The 23,031-nt window shown below is 39.3% G+C and overlaps 1 protein-coding gene across 1 annotated transcript; it reads right to left on the bottom strand.

The window, feature by feature from the left end:
- Nucleotides 1–750: 750 nt before the first annotated feature.
- LOC100883209 (uncharacterized) lies at nt 751–6,536 on the bottom strand. Its single transcript, XM_076540958.1, has 3 exons — nt 6,258–6,536; nt 2,611–3,085; nt 751–1,269 (listed from the first exon to the last, which is right to left on the bottom strand). Exons 1-3 carry the CDS (start codon nt 6,337–6,339, stop codon nt 891–893), a joined length of 936 nt encoding a protein of 311 aa, XP_076397073.1. The 5' UTR covers nt 6,340–6,536; the 3' UTR covers nt 751–890.
- Nucleotides 6,537–23,031: the final 16,495 nt, after the last annotated feature.

Raw genomic sequence — 23,031 nt, 5'->3', positions numbered from 1 at the left:
TACATTACTGTAATTATGTCCCACCCTATATATTTCCACCATCAAGAACTCTCAACTTCAATTAATTCCTCTCAACAACTTATATACCAAAAAATTTCTTTTAATTTTTTCAGTAATAATAAAGAGAATAATCGCGTAAAATATTGCATCCTCCAACTCTATAGGCTCTAAAAAAATTCCAAAATAAAAATTTCCTGGGATTCCAATTTCCTGCGAATCTAAGCCAATAAAACGACGAGTCTTCTACGACCATGGTCCATTGTCGAAAAGCAAATAGGTCAGATATTCGCCTACCTGTAACCGTGGGTCACTGATATCGATACGTGTTTTTAGCCAACTTACGATAGAAATAGAAAGAGCCCTCACTTATTCATGGCTTTCCGGTATTCAAGTCGGGGAATCGATAAATCGACTGACTGCGTCGTGCCGCTCTCGGAACAATCGTTCTCGAGTATCTATATCTTTGTTCGAAGTTCTGAAGGGTAACTCCGAAGTTTTTGTTCAGTATAGCGACTTTATTAGTACAAAAAAAGCATTTTTACAAAATAAATAAGTTACAGGCTCTGAATGAGGAATGAACTCCCGCCTCTTCTCTCCGTTAGTCCATGCGATTCTTTCGAGGATGTTCCTAACGGCGAATAGAAACAAGGTTAACCTCGATTCCTCCTTTCTACCCGCCAGCAGGAAGCGCTTCAAGATGGCGGTCATGCTTTGGGAGCGACGGGAGGATGACTACCGATTTCTCATTCCTTTCTCTGTCAGCGGTTCCATTTGATCGAATGACGTTTTGTAACACGGGGGACGCGTTGAGGTTCCGATTCGTTCGATGATGCTCGATGACTGATGAAACAGGGTCGAAGGTCGTCGCGCGGGGTGAAGATACGTTGCGATTAATATTGGTAACCTCCGTTGCTGGCGTAGCTTTGACCGCCGCCGCCTCCAGAGTAACCACCTCCGCCACCTCCAGAGTAACCACCTCCGCCTCCTCCAGAGTAGCCGCCGCCTCCAGAGTAGCCACCTCCGCCTCCTCCAGAGTAGCCACCGCCTCCAGAGTAGCCACCTCCACCTCCGGAGTAGCCACCTCCGCCTCCAGAGTAACCACCTCCGCCACCTCCAGAGTAACCACCGCCTCCGGAGTAACCGCCACCGCCGGAGTAGCCGCCGCCGTTCGAGTAGCCGCCACCGCCCGAGTAACCGCCGCCGCCTCGACCGCCGTTAGAGTAACCACCTCCGCCTCCAGAATATCCACGTCCGCCGCCAGAATAGCCGCTGCAATTTATATTCGGTTTATACTCGAGGTTAGGGCTGAGTCTATTCGTTAGGAGTAGTAATGTATGGGTTAGTACCTAGGATGACATAGTTGTCATCTAGGTGATGTATCTTTATTAGGACTTGTGATTATTTTTATTTATGTAGCTGAGACTTTTCATGTTCAGACTCAGATGTTAAGGACGACTTCATTCATTAACTGGCAATTCATGTTCAGTTTAAACCACAAGGTTCGTATTCGTTAGGGCTGAGTATTATGTAAGCTATGGCTACTATGTCATTCTAGCTTTATCATCCTTTATCAGATGTGATTATTTTTATTTATGTAGCTGAGACTTTTGATGTTCAGAGATGCTAAGAACTGGGACTTAATTATCCCTCAGGGATTCTGTTCTGGATTTACTTCTAATGAACTAAGGCCTTTCTGGAGAATTAAAGAGGTCCAGATCTTCAGATTGACTCCAGATCTTCAGATCCTAACCTTCATCCTAAGCTACTTCTATGAAAGGTCCAGATCTTCAGATTGACTCCAGATCTTCAGATCTTAACCTCCATCCTAAGCTACTTCTATGAAAGGCCCAGATGTTCAGATTGACTCCAGATCTTCAGGTCCTAACCTCCATCCTAAGCTACTTCTAGGAAAGGTCCAGACGTTCAGATTGACTCCAGATCTTCAGATCCTAACCTTCATCCTAAGCTACTTCTATGAAAGGCCCAGATGTTCAGATTGACTCCAGATCTTCAGGTCCTAACCTCCATCCTAAGCTACTTCTATGAAAGGTCCAGATCTTTAGATTGACTCCAGATCTTCAGGTCCTAACCTCCATCCTAAGCTACTTCTAGGAAAGGTCCAGATCTTTAGATTGACTCCAGATCTTCAGGTCCTAACCTCCATTTTAAGTTATTTCTAGGACCTGAAGATCTGGAGTCAATCTGAAGATCTGGACCTTACTAGTTCTCCACAAAGACCTCAGTCCCTTAGAAGTAAATCTAGAACAGGGTCCCTGAAGGAAGATGATTAAGTTAACCTTCATGCTAAGTTATTTCCAGGCCTTTAAGTGGTGACTTGAACCTTCCACATCTTATCTCTAACCTTAAACCTTCTTAACTGTATAAGGACTTATGTACACTTACTGTACTAGTCCTCATTTCCTCATCCTTATATTACTGGATCTATCTGCTAGCTCTAACAATCTGTAGCCCTAACTGATGCGGTTAAGACTCCTATCATATTATCCGAACTAAGATCTCCAGTCATACTTGATTTTCTCTTGGGACTATGATCGTATGAAAGCACGTAATCGTGTAGCAGTGCCAGTGAATATTAAAAAATGCCTTTACCCTCCATTGAAACTGCCACCACCGGTGCTAGGTGCACCATAAGAGGAAGACGGTCTGGAGAATCCGCCACCGCCTCCAGTAGGCGCACCATAACTGCTAGAAATTCCTCCGCCGTTGCTAGGTGCACCGTAAGAGGATGACAGTGATCCGCCACCTCCTCGCGATGGTGCACCGTAGCTCGACGAGAGTCCGTTACCGAAACCGCCGCCGCCACCACCGGACGATGGTGCTCCGTAGTTACTGGACGGTGCACCGTAGTTGCTGGATGGTGCTCCGTAGTTGCTCGATGGTGGTGCTCCGTAATTGCTGGACGGGGCACCGTAGTTGGAAGACGGGCGACCGCCACCGCCACCGCCACCACCGCCACCACCGTTAGGTGCGCCGTAAGAAGATGATGGGCCACCGAAGCTTCCGCCTCCTATGTTTGGTGTTCCATAACTGGTTGATGGTGGTAAGTAGCTGCCCGAAATTGGTGCTGGAAATATTGCGTATGATTTAGTGATGTGGAACTTCATATAGGTAGGTATGATATAGGACTGAGAGTCACTAGGTCCTTAAAGTAGGGACTTAAAGTAGGGGCTTAAAGTAGGGACCTAAAGGACTTTGGGTAATTATACTATAGCCAGAGTACCTTTAATAAGGGAACTTCTTTTTCCGACGGACTCTAGTGTATCTGGTGATCCTAGGGTTCTATACAAGTTCAAATATTTCTATAATGGTCTAACCCTAGTGATCCTAGGTCATAGAAGCTCAGTAAGTTTAGGGTCCTTAGTGTCCCTGCTGCCTATAGGTTCTCTAAGGACTCCAAAGGTCTTCTTGGACTTAATAACCTTAATGTAGCTTGATGTTCAAATGTTCTAGACTGTCTAGTGTCTCTTATGTCCTTAGGTCCTCCTAGCATGCCTGATGTCCCTAATGTCCCTGGTGTCCCACATGGCCCTGGTATCCCTGGCGTCCCTGATGTCCCTAATGTCTCTAGTGTCCCACATGGCCCTGGTGTCCCTGGTGTCCCTAATGTCTCTAGTGTCCTACATGGCCCTGGTGTCCCTAATGTCTCTAGTGTCCCACATGGCCCTGGTGTCCCTAATGTCTCTAGTGTCCCACAAGGCCCTGGTGTCCCTAATGTCTCTAGTGTCCCACATGGCCCTGGTATCCCTGGTATCCCTAATGTCTCTAGTGTCCCACATGGCCCTGGTATCCCTGGTGTCCCCCATGTCCCTAGTGCCTCCCATATCCCTAGTGTCCCCCATGTCCCTAGTGCCTCCCATGCCTCTAGTGTCCCTAATGTCCCTAGTGCCCCTAATGTCCCTAGTGCCCCTAATATCCCTAGTATCCCTAATGACCCTAGTGATCCTAATATCCCTAATATCCCTAATATCCCTAATATCCCTAATGTCCCTTGCAATTAATTAAATCTACACATCGATAACTATAGTCTCTCATATTCTTTTTAATAGCGTCATTATAATTTTCCCAACGTTTAGGAAGAAAGAACGGTATTCATATTCCGTGTTTGATACGCATATCGTACAACGTTAACTAGAACATGGAACACTTCCGTTTTTGGTGTTTGTGCTGGTCGTTAGTCGGTGAAAGTGTGGGATATTCCTAAACGAATTCACCTTCGCGATTTCACGTTGTCTCCGCTTGCACATCTACAGCCTCCGTCTTTGTGATTGCTGAGGTTAACAGCCACAATCTGTTCGCATTGTTTTTAATCAAGTTCGTGACTGACTCGTTCCTCGACTATTCTTCATTGCTTGTATTACCGGAAGAGCATTTATAATTGAACGTCTGCGGCTTGTATTTGAGTTAATAATTCATTAATCAACCATCTTTTTGCTTGTACTTTCTTGACTATTGTTTTAAGGATAATTGCGATTCTGAAAGTTGTCATTGTTGTTTGGAAATTAAGGAAGTTTCATAGTTTAGGTACTTATCTGATTAGGTGCAATTATACATTAACACAATTTTTTCATATCAATTTTCAAATCTTCAAATCTTCAAATCTTCAAATCTTCAAATGTTCAAATATTATATTTTGTGAATCTTTAAATTATAAAATTTCTACAATGTTAATTTCTCAAGTTTTTACATTTTAAAACATAAGTAATCGAAGCTAAGTTTAAAAAATATAAGAAATGCAAGAAGTAGTAGCGTAAAAACCGCGGGCTTTTCAAACGAGGTTCACGATAAATGACCTCCAGATTATAAACCACAAATTCGAATTGTAAATGAGACCATAAGAGCCGTGAAACTTGATCGTCTGAATAGTTTATTCCTTGTTCCTTGACGATTTCTATTTTTTTCTTCGCGTCCTGGTTTTTCAATTTCGCGCGCCGGAGAAACTAGCCGCAACGCAATCGCGTGAAATGTAGCCATCTTTCACTCGGTGTAATTTAGATAGTTCTACCACGTCGAGTTAATCGCCGTATCACGGAATATCGATATCATGTATCGTCCTGATTGCCTATCGACACTTTCTATCCTTTCCGATGCTTTCCACTATTTTTCTATATAAGTACAAAAGTTTCTTACGAAGTTTCAATTCTGTTTCATTATTTTAATGGACAGATATATTCATTTTGATGTTTTAAAATAAAACTGTAGAAATTTAGAAGTTTTAATGGTTGTTAAATATTTTTATATTTTAAATACATTGTTTAGGAGTTTTAAACTAGATACTTTTCCCGCGCTTTTATCTCAGTCTAATCTTCAATTTAATTATTATAAAATACAATTGTTTTAAAATTTTAGCATTTAGGTATGTAATAAATTTACTAATAACGAATATAAATTTAAAATTATTTGAAAATAGTGAAGTGAGCTGCAAGGATATTTCAAATTTACTTCTTTTCCCGCGCTTTTATATCACTCTATTAATCTTCAATTCAGTTACTACAAAATACAATTGTTTTAGTATTTCAGCATTTAGGTATGTAATAAATTTATCAACAACGGATATAAATTTACAATTAACTTAAAATAGTGAAGTGAGCTGCAAGAATATTTCAAATTTACTTCTTTTCCCGCGCTTTTATATCACTCTATTAATCTTCAATTTAATTATTATAAAATACAATTGTTTTAATATTTCAGCATTTAGATATGTAATAAATTTACCAACAACCCATATAAATTTATAATTAACAGAAAATAGTGAAGCGAGCTGCAAAGATATTTCAAATTTACTTCTTTTCCCGCGCTTTTATGGTTCTCCCTCGACTACGTAGTTTTAATTGAATTTCACATAAAAATTGCTTGCAAACCAAAGTCATTCGAGAGCAATAAATAATTAGTTATTCAAAATGTTAAAATTTTGAGACTTTATCATAATTTATTCGAATCTGCTTTACAAATTACAACAAATTTTTATTGTAACAAAAAATTATCGTTGTCTGTCAAATTTATAAATTTATTCTTTTAAAAATATAAAAGACGTAGAAATTTCAAATTTTCAATTCGAACTCGATGTTGCTCTTCAGTTAACTCTAAATGTATACCCACGCGATATCGCGTGCCGAAAAGAAAAATGTATTTTATTCAGAAAATTGATCCTCAAGTCATAAACGCATCTCAGCAAAAACTTGAAAATCACGAAGAAAGCATGACGAGTCGAAAAGAACCGTGTCGAATAAAATTCTTACCGTCAGCTGCGATGGACTGCAACAGCAGGGCCGTAGCAAGAACGGCCGTAGCCAGGGTGGCCCAGCTTTTCGCGGGCCTCATGGTCCCTGACGGTAGTTGATGACTCTTCGAGATTACAGCCGCAGCCGATTCACATGCACGAACCACCCCGAATCGATACGATCACGCAAATGTCGATGTAGAGAATAAATCAGGTGAAACGAAGAAGCGTCGGGACTACTTGGTCCGTTCGACGCATCCGTAAGATTTCGTCTAACGTGCTTCAAACAACGTCCATGTCGCTTATATAGTTGGCCGTCTTTTGGAGAAAGTCCTCGTGGGAGTGCAGGAGGATGCTAAGCTAGACATCTTGGGGTGAAAGACACGAACGAGGGGGGATAAAGAAGCAAACAGGAGGGGATCTAGACAGGAGATGCGCCAGGTTTGACCCTGGTCAGCTTGTTAACACCTGATCTTTTTTCTGCGGGGACTTCGTCCTCTTCTATCGCGCTCACGAACCTGATGATCTCCTTAAGATGGATCGCCTCCGGACGTGTCCTTGATGTCACTCCTGATGGAACAATGATGGTGGCTGTAGTCGCTCGTTTCGTCATTTAATATCTTCTTTCGTAATGAACTCGTGCTTTTCGTTTGATACGAAGTTTCTTTGTTTGGACATTCAGAGCGCGAGCCTTAGTCAAATTTTCAACGGACGATTATTGAACTCGTGCCTCGAATTTCAGCGACAAAGTTTCTGCGCTGTGCCGAGGAGGCACCTGCATTCTTAATACGTTTTGCATGTCGAACGACGGAATTTGGGACGCATATGGCGATTTTATGAAGTCGGTCTGTGATTTGTAACTTTCAGTGTCAAGTAGGATATTTTTACTTTTGAAAATACATTTATACTTTTGAAAATATATTTTGATTTATGGTACAGACACATGTATACGTTATGTAGTTATTCTACTAGTACTCGATTCTAACAACTAGCAGTGACTTTCAAGAATGATAATATTAGCATTACTACGTAGCAGCTTAACCTCTCAAACTATGACATCTTTCGACAGTAGCGTCAGACAGAGTTAACTGATTATTGCTGCAATATTAAATAAAGAAAATTGAAATGTTAGGTATATTTAGAATTTACAAATCCTCGTGTAAATTATAATTTTTAACTGCAAACTCAATCGTGCGAATATAATTTTTATTCATTGTATCAGGAGTATAAGGTGCGTCATGGTTGTGTCATAGGTTATGTTATGGGTGCGACATGGGTACGTCATGGTACGCCATTGGTGCGTCATGGTTGTGTCATAGGTCATGGGTGTGTCATGAGAGTACATCATGGGTGTTTTAATGGGTACGTCATGGGTGCGTCATGAGAGTACATCATAGGTGTGTCATGAGTAGATCATGAGTGCGTCATGGCTGCGTCATGAGTACACCATGGGTGAGTTATAAGTGCGTCTTGGTTGCGTCATGAGTACATCATGTGTGTCATGGCTGCGTCATAGGTGTGTCATGAATATATCATGAGTGCGTCATGGCTGCGTCATGAGTACACCATGGATGAGTTATGAGTGCGTCATGGTTGCGTCATGAGTACATCATGGGTGAGTTATAGGTGCGTCATGGTTGCGTCATAGGTGCACCATGGTTGCGTCATGATTGTGTCATAGGTTGGGTCATGAGTGCGTCATAGGTGTGTCATGAGTATATCATAGTTGCGTCATAGCTACGTCATGAGTACACCATGGATGTTATTAGTGCGTCATGATTGCGTCATGAGTACACCATGGGTGTTATAGGTGCGTCATGGTTGCGTCATGGGTGCAGCATGGTTGCGTCATAGTTGTGTCATAAGTTGGGTCATGAGTGCGTCATAGGTGTGTCATGAGTATATCATAGTTGCGTCATAGCTGCGTCATGAGTACACCATGGATGTTATTAGTGCGTCATGATTGCGACATGGGTGCAGCATGGTTGCGTCATAGTTGTGTCATAAGTTGGGTCATGAGTGCGTCATAGGTGTGTCATGAGTATGTCATGAGTGCGTCATAGCTGCGTCATGAGTACACCATGGATGAGTTACTAGTGCGTCATAGTTGCGTCATGAGTACACCATGGGTGAGTTATAGGTGCGTCATGGTTGCGTCATTGGTTTGCCATGGTTGCGTCATGAGTGCGTCATGGTTGTGTCATAGGTTGGGTCATGAGTGCGTCATAGGTGTGTCATGAGTATATTATGAGTGCGTCATAGCTGCGTCATGAGTACACCATGGGTGAGTTATAGGTGCGTCATAGTTGCGTCATGAGAACTTCATGGGTGCGACCCGAAATTATAACTCAAAGTTAATATTACCCAAAATTATTATTAATGTAATATTGTAACAAAATTCATACTAATCGATACTAGTACTAATTGACCGATATTCGTCCTGACATATATATCTAATTAAGTATCAAATCATGTATTATTAGCCTAAGCACCAGTCATCAGTATCGACTACTCGATCACACAACAGTCCTAATTCGTGTCCACCCGTTGAAATCGGATGCAGGATTAACTAGATTCGCAGAAGCAAAATGGTAGCGGATATCGCAGCAAATCGAGCTATTATTATCGATCGTTCATACGATTCACCCTCTTACTCGATCACCGAGTCGATGATCGTCGAGCGATTGCATCTGCTCCCAGTAAATTTATTCGCTTGCTTAGACGCTGCAAATTGGAAGAACAGCATGATTCATTGACTCCTCTCGCTGTTACTGGCTGCTCCACAAATGGCGCTCTACGGAGATCAACACAAAATGGAGGTCGACACGAAATAAGAAACAAACAAAGAACTTCTTTAAAAATGAAGATTCAATGGTTTTGTTACTTTAAAAAATTGTAAAACATTTGTTTTTTATTACTCCATCAATCTTTCTGACCATTTTGATGATGTAATTATTAAAAAGAAATTAAGAACACAGTCCGCCATTTTAAATTAATGTGAATGCAGAGAATAAATTTATTACTGTACTCAACTATAATGATGCACCTGTTATTAAAGAACAAATAAATCTCGAATAGCCACGTGACTACATTCATAAATTATGATATTACGTATCGCTTAATCACCCGTAATAAATATCGATCCGAATGACGTAATCGATAATTGAGTAAGCAATTTGTGCGATTTCCGCAGACAGGCTCGACCATTCGATTCGATAGCCGATAAACAGAACAGCTAACCGTAACGATACACGCTCAAAGCAAACTCCTTCAATATTTTCCCCCCGCCATCTTCTCCTTCCTCCGCGATGCGCACCGCGGGTGTTCACGAAATGCTCCCCGACACCTAGCGCGCTCTCACTGATTGCTGAAAGAACGTTGCTAAATCGACGATTTATTATTGCTCGTGTAGCAATAACGTAGCTAATGCCGGCGTGCTATAGTTGCTAAGATGCGACGAGTATGACAACGTTGCTGTAATACGAGACGCTCTGGCCCAGTTTCGGATGCATTCATCATCGAAACAATAACTGTTCGATGCTAGAATATCAAATTTCATACCGTTTTATTTTAGGTTAGGTTTATGACATAACCACAGAAACCAAAGGCGACACTCTCTCCAAAACTGTCCCTTTAAATTGCTCCTACAAACGAGCGGGAAATTTAAATCGAGCAAATCTACTTTCATGTCGATCTCCAATAATTTGGAATATATTTGTAATAAATTTTCTGTATATTACTAATATTGTCTTTCGAGGTATTTTATCAATTTTACGGCGTTGGAAAGTTGAAAGAAAAGAAGATACCAAAACGATTGCTCTACAAAATATATTTGAAGAATATGTATTACGGAAATGATTATTACGAATAACTTGTAAGAAAATGAAAAACTATATATCACAAGAAATTACGGATGAATGTGTTACAGAGACGTGACAAAATATTTATTACAAATAAATTACTGGTGAATATGCGGGTTTAAACTATTCTTCTCGACCGCCATACTTCTACACTGTGCGCATGCGCACCGATTCTTTTGATTCGGGTATTCAATGTCCTCTGTCTCTCCAGGTTTCCTTGTCTAGTATCTCTTATATCTACAAAACGAATTAACGTTAAATGAAATTGTACGGAATCCAGTTGAATTTCCGCTTTGACACGCGATATCGCGTTAGAGAATTAATAACCTCGATCGGTATCGAACAGTTCCCAGTAAAGTGGTAGCGATAGTGCAGCGATGAAGTGTGTCAGCTCTGAAGCGTCCTAATCTAACGGAATTATGGCTTTCACTCAAACATTGTTGGTTGCGCAAAAAATCTGCTGTAACTATCGGTCTGATCAGTCGCTAGGCAATCCATATTATATCTTCTTGCTTCTTGCTTAATAACGGTGGGAAGAGTTTTTATCTCCGCTCGATAACTCGTAAGCTGTTCACATAGTTTCAAATAATAGCTAATTTTAAACAGAACATGCAACAAAATTCAAATCTCTCTTATTCAATGTAATTACGGAGCAATTATAGGAAATTGAGGTACTTTTCTTGACTTTAGCTTGAGATCGTTGATTAGATAATTTTCTTTAATTTCAGGTTAAGAAGACCTGTATTTTACTAGTATTTAATATTTAATATCGGAGTTTATAGTTTTGGTATTCGACATTTTTTGATATTATTAAAATTTGGTCAATGACAGTTTTGAAAATTAAAAACGAACTCGGGAAAATTGGGACCTTGAGGTATCGGGATTTGCACCGAATTGCATAAGAATATCAAGCATCCTAAAATTGTTGGTATTCGACATTTTTTAATATTATTAATATTTGGTCAATGACAGTTTTGAAAATTAAAAACGAACTCGGGAAAATTGGGACCGTGAGGTATTGAGATTTGCACCGAATTGCATAAGAATATCAAGCATCCTAAAATTGTTGGTATTCGACATTTTTTAATATTATTAATATTTGGTCAATGACAGTTTTGAAAATTAAAAACGAACTCGGGAAAATTGGGACCTTGAGGTATCGGGACTTGCACCAAATTGCATAAGAAATCCTAAAAACAATTAATCACAAGATGTAACAAAACACGTATTGTTTTTAAAGTTTCACCAGAAACCAATGTCTTCACGCGGCATTAAAAGATCCCGAAGGTCGATAAGTAGCTTCACGCTGTTTGTCCCGTAATTACAGAGAAATTGTAGCGAAGTAATTTACGTTCTAATGACACTGTCTGTTCCTTACTTTGCGGAGCAAAAGGTTAAGCAACATCACGGACACGAAAGTAAAAGGATCACCTTGGAAATTTTCATGGGTCGTTCCTAAAGATCTGTCATTACCAGATGTTTCTTTGGTTCTGCGAACTTGAGTATTGTAAAAAACAACGTGACGCGGCGTTTCTGATCGGGATGACAAACATAACCTGGGCTATTAAGAACGCTAAACGGAACTTAATCTTCGCGAAGTTTTTGTTGAAATTCGGGGGACATTAATCAATTTTTTTTCGTTGAAATTTGGTAAATTTTTATAAAGGAATAATGTGTGAAGGACAGTAATAAATTGTATAAACGCTAATCTCGAGGTAGTTTTTTTGGGACGCGGTAGAAAACAATATGGCGGTGAACCAAAGCGCGGGAAATTCAAATCTCATATCCATGTTATTACCACAATTCTATATTAATGTATCATAATATTATATTATACTACATTACATTGTATACAAATATTGTCTACATTATAAAATATAATAAAAGTACCTTGGGAGTTTACTATTAAATATAATAAAATGTAACATGAAAAAGAAGACTGAAATAACTTTTCAAAAGTAGTAATTTCTCAAAAATAAGGAAGCAAAAAGTTCTCCAATGAAGAGGAAAATCCAGTCGAAACGATATAAAGCAAACGAATGCATCACCGAAGATATTCATCTCCGTAGAGACAAAGGGGCGGAAAAATCGTGCATTGCAACAGGCCGGCTGTCAAACGCGAGCGGTGACGAGCGAAATCGGCCTTAGGCGATAGCATCCTGCTCATCGTAATAATAATCCCTTTAATCAATTAGCTAGACGGGGAAATGAAGCAATCGAGGGCAACGCGATGCGCCGTTCGGCAAAACGACCAACAACGGATATTAATTATCTGGGGCAAAGATGCGCACAATGCTCCGTTCTGGCTCGTTCTGATTGGTCTGACATGACTTTCGCTTTTTCCTACCCCACGCTTAAATCTATCCTCCTTTCCATCTAACGCTCTTCCTACCTACGCTCTATGTGCGATTTAAATCGACGCGATCTCCTAGTTCTTTTTTTTTCGAGACGTCCTGCTTTTCTTACCTGGAACACTGTGGAGATTTGTTGCAGAAGATATTTTGTTTGGTTGATGATTTAGAAGTTTGTTTTAAAGGTTTTTGAATGGGTGGCTTTGAAATTTTTGTGGTTACCAATTCTAGTTTTTTGGGGGTCGAATTTTGTGGGGTTCTGACTTTCAAGGGGGCACAAATTCTTAAGGTTACAATTTTACAAGGTACCAATACCTCAAGGTCCCAATTTTCTTGAATCCCACTTTTCTAAAGTCCCAATCTTCCAAAGTTCCAATTTCCCAAATTTCCAATCTCGCAAAGTCCCAAACTCCCAAATTTCCAATTTCCCAAAGTCCCAATTTCCCAAATTTCCAATTTCCCAAAGTCCCAATCTCCCAAATTTCCAATTTCCCAAAGTCCCAATCTCCCAAAGTCCCAATCTCCCAAATTTCCAATCTCCCAAAGTCCCAATTTCCCAAATTTCCAATCTCCCAAAGTCCCAATCTCCCAAATTTCCAATCTCCAAAAGTCCCAATTTCCCAAATTTCCAATCTCCCAAAGTCCCAATCTCCCAAATTTCCAATCTCCCAAAGTCCCAATCTCCCAAATTTCCAATCTCCCAAAGTCCCATTCTCCCAAAGTCCCAATCTCCCAAATTTCCAATCTCCCAAAGTCCCAATCTCCCAAAGTCCCAATCTCCCAAAGTCCCAATCTCCCAAAGTCCCAATCTCCCAAATTTCCAATCTCCCAAAGTCCCAATCTCCCAAAGTCCCAATCTTCCAAAGTCCCAATCTCCCAAAGTCCCAATCTCCCAAAGTCCCAATCTCCCAAAGTCCCAATCTCCCAAAGTCCCAATCTCCCAAAGTCCCAATCTCCCAAAGTCCCAATCTCCCAAAGTCCCAATCTCCCAAAGTCCCAATCTCCCAAAGTCCCAATCTCCCAAAGTCCCAATCTCCCAAAGTCCCAATCTCCCAAAGTCCCAATCTCCCAAAGTCCCAATCTCCCAAATTTCCAATTTCCCAAAGTCCCAATCTCCCATAATCCCAATTTCCAAAAGTCCCAATTTCTCACTCCCCCAATTTCCAAAAGTCCCAATTTCTCGCTCCCCCAATTTCCAAAAGTCCCAATTTCTCACTCCCCCAATTTCCCAAATTTCTGCCAAACCACACTCCTATTTTCATCGCAACTGAATATTCCCTCCAATTTTAATTACAATCTTCATAATCGAGGATCGTTGAAAACTAGTCTAACTTTTCAGTGTTCCTCTCATTGTAACGATAATTGCCTAGAAATTTGTAGGTTAAAATGGAGGCGTTTCTTTACCCAGTCTCAGATTTATCTCGATTACAATGATAATTCAGTTGAAACAAAGACTCCTTTCATCTTCGGTTCCACCCTCGATTCTTTTGAACCTGCTCCATGCACCTCGAGGCGAGGGTCGTTACCGAACGATGTCATCGACAGACCTGGTAATTAAATGCCCGACCAAAACGAACTCGATCGATCGCGATCCCCATGTTGCATGCTGGTGCATTGTAACACGCGTGCCACGTGCACGTGCCATATGGATTCCCAAGCTTGTGATTAAATATGCTCAAGCTTCAATTTTCTTGTAATTGACATACTTTTGTCTGGTTTCTCCTTTGACTTACTGTTCTCTTCAGATCTGAGATTCTTCGTTCATTTTCTAGATTTATTACTTTAGACCCGTTTTACGATCTTTAGGTTACTTTTACTTTTGTATTTCTTTAGGTTGGGTATCTCGTACATTTGTGTTCATCTTGCAGATTTTATAGATCTCTAGATTTTTGTTGGTGCAATTTTGAAGGTTGATGTTAGTCTTCAGTTTGGAGTTCGAGTTCAATTATTTGCTTAATTGATTGATATTAAATTTTAACATTCTTTGTCTGTTTTAATATTGTAGCTGTGGTTGTTACTTCTCACTGAAGCATCAGGCAAATGAGTTATGGTGCAAGGTTAAGGGGGTAATATCTTTAGAATCTTAAAAAATTACAAAATTTTTTTTCTATAAAATGTTAGTGTAACATCTTAAAAATATTGTCTGAAAATTTTCAAGTGAAGTACGAAGCCCTTTGGAAGTTATGGCCGATTAGCGCCGCGGGTATACACGCGTTCAGTGCGGAGGACTGAAACTTTAAACGCGTTTTTCTCAAAACTACGTTCTTAAAATTGCCGTGGCTGATAACTCAAAAACTAGTTTATCAATCGCGCTGAAATTTTTTGCACATATCCGTAACAATACTATCTAACATATGAACCTAAATGTATGAAACAAATTGAACATTAAAGTTCCTTTTATTGCAAAACATTGCAAAAATTTTCGATAAAATTCAAAGTTTTTCTTTAAAAGCCATTTCTTCAATTTTACATATTTTGCACACTTTTGAGGTTCATCTAACTGTGAATGTTAGTTTTCGAAACATTGTCTGCAAACTTGCTTCGGACCAATATATCTTCCGCTAGAACCCACGATTCACGAGACGCGGCAAAACACTTCCAGAAAGAACTGCCATAATTCCGGCATTTTGAAATATTTTGCAAAGCAGAAAATATTCTGTAACAGGCAATAGTTATAATAAATTATACCTGAAATTTCGAAAATGCAAAATAAAGGTGTCCTACACAAAAAAATTCACAAATATCAGCTTATTTTCATCTGTCTAAAGGTATTGCCCCCCTTAAGACTTTGCTCTAAAGCTTTCATCACAGACATTTCTGAAGTGTATCTTCCATTACATTTACTCATTCATTTATTTTCTACTTAAAATCAAGTGCACAATGCAGTACATCCTAGGGAAGTCTCCCCAGAAAAATTTCACAAGTTTCATCTCATCCGCCAATAAACATTTTTTCCCGAAACTCGTTCCTCAGAATATTAGCCGAGGAAAAAGAAAGAAGCATAAAAGACGGTAAACATTAATGAACTTTCACTGCAGTTCAAACAAACAGCAAGCGAATATTACTTTCTTCTATTTGTACATCTAGGCAAGAAGGATACAGGAAGCGAATAAGATTCGGTGAACGAACGAAGGAAGAACGCGAGTGTCGAAATCACCTCTGACACACATAGCTAGCAGTGACGAGATAATTGCACGCAGAGCACGCGCGATTTTTCACCGACGTGCAACGAACGAACTGTAATTCCATCGCGAGGAGCGTGACGTGCGTTCACGATCTTCGTGTTCCGAAAATAAGCGTGAACAGGACTAGACGTGGTGGATTTCGATGAATCGGGGGTCAGAAAGTGGATTAGCTTCGTGGGATTTGGGTTTGACGGTGAGAATAAATGTTTTGGAGGAGGTAAGGGATTGAAGGTGTTGTCTCTATTTATATTGCCGGAAGGAGTTTGTATGGATAGTTAAGTTAAGTTTGAGGATTTATATTCTGATTTATAAGTTTTCAAGTTTTATGGATTTTGAGGGAGGTAGCTTTAAAATTTTTGTGTATACTAATTCTTAGTTTTACAGAGTTCTAATTTTGGAGGGTTTCAATTTCCCAGAGTCTTAAGTTCTCAAGGTTCCAATTTTTCAAAGATCCAATGTTCGCAAGGACCCCATTTTCCAAGGTCCCAACTTTTCAAGGTCCCAATTTCCCAAGGTTGGAATTTCTCAAGGTTCCAATTTTCCCAAGGTTCCAATTCCCCAAGGTCCCAATTTCCCAAGGTTGCAATTTCTCAAGGTTCCAATTTTCCCAAGGTTCCAATTCCCCAAGGTCCCAATTTCCCAAGGTTGCAATTTCTCCAGGTTCCAATTTCTCAAGGTTCCAATTTTCCCAAGGACCCCATTTCCCAAGATCCCAATTTCCCAAGGTCCCAATTTCCCAAGGTTCCCATTTCTCAAGGTTCCAATTTTCCCAAGGACCCCATTTCCCCAAATTCCAATTTCCCAAGGTCCCCATTTCCCAAAACCCTAATTTCCAAAAGTCCCAATTTCTCACTCCCCCAATTTCCCAAAGTCCCAATATTGCAAGATTCTAATTTTTCCAAGTCCCACTTCCCAAAGTTACAGTATTGCAAGGTCCTAATTTTCCATACTCCCAAATTCTCAAGGTTCAATTCTTCAAGGTCCCAAACTCTCAAGGTTCAATTTGTCAAGGTCCCAATTTCCCAAAAGTCCCAATTCCCCAAACTCCCAGAAGTCCCACTTTCCCAAAGTTCCAAAAGTCTCACTTTCCCAAACTTCCAAAAGTCCCACTTTCCCAAATTTCCAAAAGTCCCAATTTCTCAAACTCCCAAAAGTCCCAATTTCTCAACGTTCCAAAAGTCCCACTTTCCAAAATTTCCAAAAGTCCCATTTTCCCAAAGTTCCAAAAATCCCACTTTCCCAAATTTCCAAAAGTTCCAAAATTCCCCCTTTCCCAAATTTCCAAAAGTTCCAATTCCCCAAATCTCCACAGGTCCCAATGTCCCAAAGTTTCAATTTTCCTAAGTCCCAATTTCTCAATTCTACAAACTTCCAATTTCCCACTTCACCTCTTAATTAAACCTTCTTCCAATTTCCAAGCACGTATTTTTAACTTCACCTGCTAATGAAACCACCTCCCTAATGAAAAATTTTCCAAAGCCTCCGTTAACATCAAACGAAATACCGCTTACTCAAGAAGTACCTCGTAATTAATTCTCTTGACTACCTGCCGAAGAGGTTCAAATTGCCCACAAGAGTTTCTTCCGACTCGAATAGAAAATTTCAGAGAAGATCGCGATGTCCCAGTAAAGAGATTTTTCCTTGGAAAGTACGCAGACACGGAGAAACGGGTATTAACTGTTTACTAATTCTAACAATAAGTCGAAAATCGTGGAATGCATTTCACTTTCTCTGTGGTTGATCGGTAACCAAACTTGGATGTAGAGAAAGCATGTGATAATTGATAACAAACATACATGTGTTTGAGTATATTCGCGATGCTTCCCGATGTACAGCTGTGTTTATTTTAATTGTATAAAGTTTAGGATTTTTCGATTGGAATGGATGCCTTTCTCTTTTAGACTTAAAATGGCGGCAAGGTGAAGGTTATGTTTCTTGGTCAACGACACTACGCGGTGTCCGTGGTGGAATTATTTGTTTGAAGTGTTTGGGGATATTGGAAAATGGGGAATTAGGGATATTTATGGGAGAAGTGGAGTTTTTAGGGATATTTATAGGGGAAGTGGAGTTTTCAACGTGTTGTAATTCCATGCGTCGTAATTCCTCGCGTCGTAGTTCCACGTCTCATAATTCTACGCATCGTAATTCCATGCATCGTAATTCCACGCGTTATTAATTCCACGTGTCGTAATTCCATGCGTTGTAATTCCACGCGTTATTAATTCCACGTATCGTAATTCCATGCATCGTAATTCCACGCATTATTAATTCCATGTTTCGTAATTCCACGCGTCGTAATTCCATGCGTCGTAATTCCATGCGTTATTAATTCCATGTTTCGTAATTCCACGCGTCGTAATTCCATACGTCGTAATTCCACGCGTCGTGATTCCATGCGCTGTAATTCCTCGCGCCGTACTTCTACGCGCTACAATCCCATGCATCATAATTTTACGAGTCGTAATTCCACGTGTTGTATTTCCACGCGTTATTAATTCCATGCGTCGTAATTCCACGCATCATTAATTCCACGTTTCGTAATTCCACGCATTATTAATTCCACGCGTCGTTAATCCTTGCGCCGTAATTCCTTGCGTCGTACTTCTACGCGCTGTAATCCCACGCACCATAATTTTACGAGTCGTAATTCCACGCGTTATTAATTCCACGCGTCGTAATTCCATGCGTCGTAATTCCACGCGTCGTAGTCCCACGCGTTGTAGTTCCACGCACCGTAATTCCTAGCGCTGCAGTACCTCGCGCCGTAATCTCTTCGCACGAAAAGAAGTCCAAACAGCTGCGACAGGGGTGTTTGAAGCGATTCCGCAAAACGACATAAAAAAATCTATGTTAACGCTGTGTGAGCGTTAAATTGAGATATGGAAATAGAGAGATGAGACTATGGGAGTTTGGAGATTTAAGGATTTGCAAATGGAGGACATAAAGATTTGGAAATATAAAAATTTTGATATATAGAAATTTGCAAATGCAGCTATAAAAGTAATAGTACTTCAAGAATATAGAAACTCTGAAATTGAATCTGTAATATTTTGAGGTTACTCACTCCATGACCCAGAATTTTCAGAATATAAAACACACTAAGGGAATCTAGAGATCTACACAATAATACTATAGAAGAGTTTAAGAATGAAAAAGTACACATGTACACGTACACACATTGACAACAGTACTAAATGCAAATTGAAAACCGAACCTCCCACTGTAGGTTTACGGTGATTACTTATGTAAAACTGGAAAAGCCAGACGCTCGTTTCGTGGAAGATTAGTGTCAGCCATTAGTACTCGGAAAGCTTCGTTAATACTAGTTACTGATTCAATGGTAAATTCATCGTATGGATTATTTAAAACGAAATCCAACGGTGTTAGGGAACATACTTTATGGACGGTAAATTACTAATCGATATTCGTGTTCCTGTAAATTATAATTATCCGAGTATAACCTATTTTGGGGTTAGGTAAATTAGGTTAGGTTAATGCATATTTACATTGCATATTGAAAGATAATTTTGTTAAATATATAAGAGTATTGTTTCGTAATTCCATGTGTTATTATTTCCACACGTCGTAATTCCACGCGCCGTAATTCCTCGCGCTGTAATACTCCGCGCCGTACTTCTACGCGCTGTAATTCCACGCACCATAATTCTACGCGTCGTAATTCCACGTGTTGTAATTCCACACGTCGTAATTCCACGTGTTGTAATTCCACGCGTCGTAGTTCCACGCGTTCTTAATTCCACGCGTCGCAATTCCACGCGTCGCAATTCCACGCGTTATTAATTCCACGCGTCGTAATTCCACGCGTCGTAATTCCATGCGTCGTAGTCCCACGCGTTGTAGTTTCATGCGTCGTAATTCCATGCGTCGTAGTCCTACGCGTCGTAGTTCCACGCATCATAGTTCCATGCGTTGTAATTCCACGCGTCGTAATTCCACGCGTCGTAATTCCACGCGTCGTAATTCCATGCGTCGTAATTCCATGCGTCGTAATTTCATGCGTCGTAGTCCAACGCGTCGTAATTCCATGCGTCGTAATTCCACGCGTCGTAATTCCACGCGTCGTAGTCCAACGCGTTGTAGTTCCACGCGTCGTAGTTCCACGCGTTCCTAATTCCACGCGTCGTAATTCCACGCGCCATAATTCCCCGTGCTGCAATACCACGCGTCGTAATCTCTTCGTAGGAAGAGAAGTCCAAACTGCTGTGACAGGGGTATTTGAAGCGATTCCGCAAAACGACATAAAAATATCTATGTTAACGTTATGTGAGCGTGTCCAGTTTGTGTGTACATGAGTACACATGATCCATATTGTACATGACATATGTGTGTACATCCATATGTACATAGCCCACTATTCCCAAATATATCTCTATTATATCCTTACATCAGCACCTGATAAATCACTCGTGACGCACTTACGGTTCAAATGCAACAAATCTTGCTTGAATATTTAATACACTTCAATTTGAAGTTGAAGTCTAATTATAGTTTGTATAGTCAAATACCGTTTAATACAAAATTGTCACATTTTGAATTTTTTTAAAGATTCTAATACTATTACAGTTAATACTTTTGACTGACGCACCTGACAAACTAGTCATACAAGAGGTTAAATGCACCAGCACATCTTACGTATGATACCTTATTTTTTGTCTCCTCTGTTACATCCCCTTCCTCAGGAGCAACGTTCATTATAGGAATTGTTCCTGATTCGATCAGTTAGACGTACGAATAATGAATTTCATAATGGCAAGAAAGGTCGACGTGCAGCCCGATGCACTCCCGTCCGTACAAAGAGAGAAGGATTCGCGTGGGCGTGGTGTAAAGGGGTGGAGGGCGTGGCCAGTCGGGATCAATAAAACCACCCCGTTTGGGGCGCAGAGGTGAGTGAGCACCTTCGAAAAGTGGTTCGGGGGCTTCGAATGGGTGCATGGACTCCGACCACCATCGATCCCGCTGCGAGCCTCTCCACAAAAGTACACCATGGGCCCGTGGAATTACGCAGAAGACTTCATTCGCAGCACGCAGTCACGCGAACGTCTCGCAGTTCTTTGAACGAGACCACCCGTGAAAACCGTGCCCTTTGTGCCTACAACTCGTTCGCTCTTCTTTACGCCCGATGTACGCTCGCTTTTCGAATATTTCTATGCCCTTTTGCCCTTTTATGCTCTTTGATTTTTCATGTAATCACTCTGGCCACCGTGGACCAAGGGACGCCATTACGACTTCTGACGTGGCGACTTTTCAATGTGGTGGAGGTTGTAATTGAGGTTGTGAATGGTTGTGGTGTGGGGATTTTGAAAATTTTTATTTGGGACTTTCTTTGTGTTCGGTTAAAATGTCTGATGAATATGTACGTATATGTATATGCATATGCATATGAACGTTATATGTGTATGGATATGAAGATTTATATACGTATGAATATGAACATGTGTATGTGTGACATGTGTACATGTATGTATATGTATATGTATGAATATGAACATGTGTATGTGTGACATATGTATATGTATATGTATATGTATCATTATTAAAAATGTCAGATGAACATGCATGTATATGTACGTGTATGTGTATGAATATGAACATGTGTATATGTGACATGTGTATATGTGACATGTGTATGTGTGACATATGTATATGTATATGTGTATGTATCATTATTAAAAATGTCAGATGAACATGCATGTATATGTATGTGTATGAATATGAACATGTGCATGTGTGACATGTGTATACGTATATGTATATGTATCATTATTAAAAATGTCAAATGAACATGCATGTATATGTATGTGTATGAATATGAACATGTGTATGTGTGACATATGTGTGTGTACATATATGTACATGTATACATATGAATATGAATATAAACATGTGTATGTGTGACACATATGTGTATATGTATATGTACCTGAATATGAATATGAACAAAAACATGTGTGAGATGTATCTATTCATTGCTAAATAATATTATACAACAAGTTAGCTATAATTGTCATTGACTTATTAATTGATTTATTAATGTTATTTTGCATAACAAAAATAATATTGACTTAACCTAAAATCAAGTTCAGTAATAAATGTCAGTCACTGAATATATTATTTGAAAACCGAAAATAATTAACAAAATCATCACAATAAAAATGTATAAAATAATGAACAAAATCATCACAATAAAAATGTACAAAATAATTGACAAAATCATCACAATAAAGATGTACAAAATAATGAACAAAATCATCACAATAAAAATGTACAAAATAATTGACAAAATCATCACAATAAAGATGTACAAAATAATGAACAAAATCATCACAATAAAAATGTACAAAATAATGAACAAAGTCATCACAATAAAAATGTATAAAATAATGAACAAAATCATCACGATAAAAATGTACAAAATAATTAGAAAAATCAATAACATTAAAAAGAAGCAAATTCGTATTAAAATGAGTGAAGACAAATATCAAGTATTGTGAAATCACGAGTCAGATATAACCTTTGACTGTGAGTTTCATTGACGTATCTCGAGCATGAATAAAGTCGTAGTTTTTGTAAATCAATATCAGACTGTGCCCCTTTGAATAGAATAGATTCGAAATAAATTGTTCAGTCACGCTGCTTTCTTATTATTACGAAAGCATGGAAGAAAATCAAGATACGTAGAATCTCGTGCGTCATCGGTCAATAGGGAATTATTGTTATTTTTATCGCTGAACGTTTGTCGTATCCTTAACCTTCATCGACCCCTAACGTTAAACGTCATGAACGTTCATTAACGAGGTGAATAGAGATCGTCACACGATTATAACCTGAAAATAATGTATACTGACTCTATCGTTTTGAAATAATTCTTCAGATTGGACAATTTAGGTTAGGATATTTGGTAAGTTTCATGAGCAGCCATTTTAAGAACAGAGGTGGAGCAATATTTTTGAAATATGAAACTGAGGAAGAATGCATTTATGTAAATGTGAAATTAATTTTACTTTAAATTGTCTTTATTGTGTGAGTTGTATTTAAAATTTCTTAGTGTGTCAAGTAATGTGCACTTTAATTGTGTTAAATTTAGGGGAAGGTAAGGTCCTAACTATAGAAAGCTTTTATTCAAGTCTGATAAGTATAGTAATAGATATTAAGTGTTAAGTAATAAGTATTATAGTAACAAGTAATAAGTAATAAGCTACTGATAAGTATAGTAACGTTGAATTATATAAAATAACCTCAATAGCATAGCACATTAATAACTAACAGCTAACTTGTTGGACATCTGGTCAATTATCAAGAGAGGTGTCCCTGGCATTAAACTTACTAGCGTCTCCCATTTTCCCTTCAAATCACTCTATCTTCAGTAAGAATAAAAA

This window comes from Megachile rotundata, chromosome 16, assembly GCF_050947335.1.
Source record: "Megachile rotundata isolate GNS110a chromosome 16, iyMegRotu1, whole genome shotgun sequence".
NCBI classification, from domain to species: Eukaryota; Metazoa; Arthropoda; class Insecta; order Hymenoptera; family Megachilidae; genus Megachile; species Megachile rotundata.
The sequence above is the reverse complement of the archived record's forward strand: the minus strand, read 5'-3'. Positions and strand labels throughout refer to the sequence as shown.

Bases quoted from the DNA above. Each gene is read 5' to 3' on its own strand.
- LOC100883209 (XM_076540958.1), bottom strand. From the start codon at position 6,339: ATGAGGCCCGCGAAAAGCTGGGCCACCCTGGCTACGGCCGTTCTTGCT. The intron at 3,086-6,257 runs GTAAGAATTTTA...CAATATTTCCAG, and splicing joins GCAGTCCATCGCAGCTGACG to CACCAATTTCGGGCAGCTAC. The intron at 1,270-2,610 runs GTAAAGGCATTT...TATAAATTGCAG, and splicing joins GGTGGCAGTTTCAATGGAGG to CGGCTATTCTGGCGGCGGAC.